The sequence below is a fragment of the Odontesthes bonariensis genome, chromosome 5 (assembly GCF_027942865.1).
Source record: "Odontesthes bonariensis isolate fOdoBon6 chromosome 5, fOdoBon6.hap1, whole genome shotgun sequence".
Lineage (NCBI taxonomy): Eukaryota > Metazoa > Chordata > Actinopteri > Atheriniformes > Atherinopsidae > Odontesthes > Odontesthes bonariensis.
Genome location: NC_134510.1, coordinates 11,208,672 through 11,214,097, shown reverse-complemented (window position 1 = coordinate 11,214,097; position 5,426 = coordinate 11,208,672). Strand labels below are relative to the sequence as shown.

At 45.4% G+C, this 5,426-nt stretch overlaps 1 protein-coding gene and 1 non-coding gene across 2 annotated transcripts; one reads left to right on the top strand and one right to left on the bottom strand.

The window, feature by feature from the left end:
* The first annotated feature begins 381 nt into the window (after positions 1-381).
* Positions 382-464, top strand: trnal-uag (transfer RNA leucine (anticodon UAG)). The gene has a single exon. It is a non-coding gene; the product is annotated as a tRNA-Leu (tRNA).
* A 1,957-nt stretch (positions 465-2,421) lies between these two features.
* On the bottom strand, positions 2,422-4,245 carry LOC142380552 (general transcription factor II-I repeat domain-containing protein 2B-like). The gene is made up of 2 exons (XM_075466466.1): positions 2,910-4,245; positions 2,422-2,579 (listed from the first exon to the last, which is right to left on the bottom strand). The coding sequence occupies exons 1-2, from the start codon at positions 4,243-4,245 to the stop codon at positions 2,422-2,424; spliced, it is 1,494 nt and encodes a 497-aa protein (XP_075322581.1).
* Between the last annotated feature and the right edge of the window lie 1,181 nt (positions 4,246-5,426).

Here is a 5,426-nt window from a genome sequence, read left to right as displayed (position 1 = left end):
GGCACCATGGCTGACTTCTGACAGAGCCATCTTAAATTAATAGTATACTTCATATTTTATACATTTTGTCTTGTGGACAACTTTTCAGGCTCAAGTCTTTTCTTCGTTGAGATCTAGTGCCTGAAAGGACTCGGTTTCTCCTTACACAGTGAGCGACCTATACAGGGACACACATTTCTTTTGATCCTTATTGTTGTGACCTTTGAGTTAGAACTTTTTTTCATCATTTAGCATTGACACAGTAGCAGTTTAAGTCAGAGCAAGTGTAAGAAGGCTAAATGGACAGATATGATTTATAACTTTCCACACGTTTAGGTCATGGCACCCCACTGGAATGATTTCTGGGCCCGCCGACAGTGTCGTCAAATATTCCTTTTAGTAGTCAGGATGGCCGAGCAGTCTAAAGCGCTGCGTTTAGGTCGCAGTCTCCCCTGGAGGCGTGGGTTCAAATCCCACTTCTGACATTGCAGAGTTCTCCTAGAGGACCATTTTCACTGGCAAGGCCACTCAAGATAACTCCTTGCTTAGCAATACCATGTCGTATTGCTATTCTGCCACTGCATCATCTAGTTTAAAGATTATTGTGGCCGCTTTACCTCCGAAGAGTTCTTGCTTCCAAATGCTATGCCTACTTTTTGTTTGCCTCAGGAGCCCTGTTAAACAACAGCCAAGACACTTGTTGCATGAGAATCTTCTGACCACAGCTCAACAAGCTGTGTTGTCACAACCTTCTACAGTGCTTTGGGCAGGACAGAATCATTAGCAAAAGGAACATTGTTGATTATAAGGTCTTGGTTTGCACTTAACACCATAGTAAACGGGAAAGGGCTTTTGACCGAAGAAACCTGGCATCATGTTGGGCTATTTGAAGGGGGCTATTGACATTTAGGCCGAAGATGGGTGAGAGTATCAAAACAATCATCACTTGGTGGCAGGCAGCTGATAAAAGACCTAGCTCTCCCCGTCGGGGAATCGAACCCCGATCTTCGGCGTTACAGGCAGAGATACTGTCCATTATACTAACGAGGAATTTCTGTGTGACTGACACAGTCGTCAGATGAAAAGACAACTATCGGCAAGGAGTGAAATAAGATTTTCTTGTCCCGTTTCAAGGTGCAGGAAAATTGCTATCACAGTCCCATCAATCAGAAGGAGAGTCTTCCATGAAGCTGCATGCCTAGTAAATATTCCCCTTCAACACGAACACAACGCAGACCCACATATTCGCTGGAATGATGCCTGGGCCCGCCGACAGTGTCGTCAAATATTCCTTTTAATAGTCAGGATGGCCGAGCGGTCTAAGGCGCTGCGTTCAGGTCGCAGTCTCCCCTGGAGGCGTGGGTTCAAATTCCACTTCTGACATTGCAGACAGGTGCCATGGGTTTTCCTGGCTGCCGCCATTGTAGTATGCTTGTTGAGTGGTGAAGGCTAGTGGTGCAACGGATCATCATTGATCCGTGATCCGTTCGGATCAATTATTTCAGTTCGGCACACACATGATCCTCGGATTGATTTATGAAAAAAAAAATGTGCGCTTGTTCAGTCCTCACACAGCCGTTACCATTCCGCTAGTTCCAGGGACAGAGCTACTTTCCATGCTCTGGGTAAAAGTCTGCAACAGTTCCCTCCTCAATAAGCAAACAGTCCTATGGCTCGTTTGTGATTTATTGTCCTCAGCGTACAACATGTAGAACAGTGGGCATGGAAAATAAAAGTAGGCTAGACTTCGGTGACTACTGTAACGATAACTGCTGCCTCTAGTGCTACGTCCTTTTTCCATATACTCGCGCTGCCACACAAACCTGTCGCCTAGGTTACCACACAGACATAACACGTAGCTGACATAGCGATAGCTAACATAAAGAAAACCCCTAACCTGCAACACAGCGTGGTCATGGCGAGCGGAGGAACAGAAGAGCTCCACGTCGTTTAAATCCCCTGTTTGGGAGCATTTTGGCTTCCCTGTCAAATTTAATGAAGAAGGAAAGAGGTTGGTGGATAAAACCGTGACGGTGTGTAGGCACTGTGGTACAAGAAAGCCACACAGCAGTGGAAACATATCGAGCATGGCCACGTATTTGCAGCGATATCACCCCGGTGTTTCACTGACAGGAGTGAAACCGAAAGCGGCTCAACAACCGGTCATCACCGCGTTAAGCAGCCCCCTTCCTTCACAATCCGACCGGGCTACAGCGATCACAAACGCTAGAGACTGGTAAGTCTGACAAGAAGCTATTAAAATTGTGATCCAGCATTCCAGTCTGCACTCACTGACTCCGGCACTGTGTAAAAAGTGTGTTGACAGGCTGTCAGTGTCAGTTAGCTTCAGTTGTCAGTGCAGTGCTTATCCCTCTCGACAAAATTATTTATGCCTCATCAACATCGTCCAGACTCGTGGCCTAGACCAAACACAGTGTATGCTCACCAATCGGCATTCTGAAGACGACCAAAATCACCATGATCACCATCATCGTCCCCACTGCTCTCGGACTCGGACTCCGACCCACTGTCACTGGCAATGGCTGGCTCAAACCTGTATGGTTCTAGCCCCAATCCCTCCTCGGTTTCTTCTTCAGGCTCTTCATTGTCATCAACAATATTCGGATCGAAATTTGCCGTGAAGAAGCTGTCCATGTCTGGCAAACTGCTGGCTTCGCTACTAGAACTACTAGTATCAGACATGTTGATTGTTGGGGGTTGTTCCAGCAGCTGGCACTCGTGACGTCACGCACCTGTCGTCTGCTACTTCCGGTTTGCCAAATGGCGGGCTATTCGAGTCAAATGTGGTGATAGTTTATTGGGCCTAATCAGGACTATCCGGGGGCCTAAATTTATTTTAAAATCATAAAAAAATTCCATGGTATATAAGGAATCGATCTGCTATTTCAGTTTTGTGCAAAAAAAATCACCTTTCTGTAGGCCTTTAACGAGTGCATCGAAGTCAGGTTGAATGTCTGAGGTGGAGATGCGAAGCACAGCTGACAGATGGTCGTCAGTGAGAGATGATCTATACCTGGACTTCGTAAACTTCATCATTGAAAATGTTTGTTCACATATGTAGGTAGAGCCAAAGAGAACCAACATCTTCTGAGCATGTCTCTTCATGTTTGGAAAGTTCTCCTCCTTGAGAGAAGAGTAGAAATCTAGCAGACATCCTGATTTAAAGTGCTCTGCCAGTACTGCATCAGACTGCAGGTCAATGAGTTCCAGCTGAACATCACTGGGTGCATTATCCACACTGCAGGTAAAGGGAGAGGAAATCATGTGCATTTCATCCTCGATTGTTCTGAGATCTTCAAATCTCCTTAAAAACTCACAATGCAATGCTCCTAACATGGATGAGTACCTGTGGAGGTGATCAGCTGATGGTGTGACTTCTTTCAGGGTTTGCATGTGAGTGAGATTGTTGCTCTCCACTTGGCTTGAAAGAAACAGCATCTTTCTCATGAAAGCCTTCACCAAGGTGTGCATTTCATGAACAAAAAGGCCCCTGCCTTGCAGTTTGGTGTTCAGTTCATTCATCAGTGCAGTCACATCAACAGCAAATGCAAAATCTGCCATACAGTCCTCATCTGAGAGCTCTGGGATGTCTTTGCCTTTCATCTGACAAAACTCTCGAATCTCTGTTTTCAGGTCCCAAACTCTTTTTAGCACTTTGCCCAGGCTGAGCCATCTGACAGCTGTGTGGTAGCCGATGTCACTATGCTCAGACTCATGGTCCTCCAAAAGTGCGACAAACTGTCTGTGATTCAATGCCCGTGCCCTGATGAAGTTTACTATTTTAGTAACAACATCAATAACATGGTTCATTTTTAGCAGTGACTTGCACAACACATGTTGGTGTATAATACAATGCAAAAATACCAATTTCTGATCTGTGTCGATTTCAGTCACTTTATCTTGCATACGTTTTAAAAGTCCCACATTTTTCCCTGTAAGATTTGGACAACCGTCCGTTGTGACACCTGCCAGTCTGTCCCATTTCAGTCCCAGTGTGTCCATGCACGCATTTACCTCCGTGAAGAGATCGCTCCCTAGAGTCGTCCCTTTCATTGACTGCATTGCTGCCAGCTCCTTCGTAATCTTGAAGTCCGGCGTTATCCCGCGGACAAATACAAGTAACTGGGCTGTGTCACGGACATCACAGCTTTCGTCCAAAGCCAAGGAGAAAAAGCCAAAAGTTGCCACTTCACGTTGCAGCTGAAGCTCCAGATTCCCCGATATGTCCTCGACCCTTCTCGTCATGGTTCGCCTGGAGAGCGGGACTTTCTCAAATGCTTCTTTTTGTTCAGGGCATATTAGTGCTGCAGAGTCCACCAAGCACTCTTTGATAAACTCCTCCTCCGAGAATGGCTTACTGTTTTTAGTGATTTTGTGGGATATCACAAAGCTGGTCTTGGTTGCTGCATGCCTGGATGTGTGAAGCTTGGTAAAAAAGCCTTGCTGCTTTTGCAGTTTAGCTAGCAAAGCTTCCGATGTCCGCGCCCTTTCAGCATCAGTCACGTTCTTGAATTTCTCCGGGTGTTTCGTCTCCTAATGCTGACTCAAATTGTAGTCCTTAAACACGGCGATCTGCTCCCCGCAAACTAAACACACGGCTTTACCTCTGACTTCAGTAAATAAATACTTAGCAGTCCAATTTTTGTTGAAAACCCTGCATTCGCCATCTACCTTTCTTTTTTTAGCATGAGCAGACATTTCTGAGGGCTAAAGTCGTCTTGTGACTTGCTAGTGACAACGATCCAATCATGTGCATGTCTCGATATACGTTTTACATCATCATGAACGTGAATAAAAAACAACTTCAAAATAAAAATAAAATGCAGCTTCAGTCCATGCATCAGGTAAAATAAGAAAATAGGTTTATTTTGTAATTTCCAATTAACCTTACACGGGCCGGTCAGAGTCAACCAAAGGGCCGTATGCGGCCCGGGGGCCGTGCAATGCCCAGGTCTGCACTAGACCATCAGGGACCCGAAAGCAGTGCACACGGTACAGGTTGCAACACTGTGGTAAACTCTTCCTAACTGGCAAATTAATTGGCATAGTGCATTGTACTGAAGTTGTGAACATTTTAGCCTTAGATGAAAGCAATTCTGCGCATCTGGAGAATGAATCCAAGCAAGCACAAGTTTCACGCTTTAGACTTCTCTCTTATTTCAGGGAGAAATAGAAAGATTCCTGAGTAAGAGTGAGTGTGTCATAGCCCTGCAAGAAAAACAGTTGATAGATGACTAAATAAATAAAACATTCCTGACCTACACCACGACAGTGAAAACACCAAATCCTAGCCAGCAGACCACCAGGGAGCCTTTGATTTTTGTGAACTATGGATGTTGCCTCTTGTGCCTCGTTGTCCATTTAGCAGCGGGCTATGTGTAGTCAAACGGACGAGGTATGTACAGAAACCCTTTTAAAGAATGATC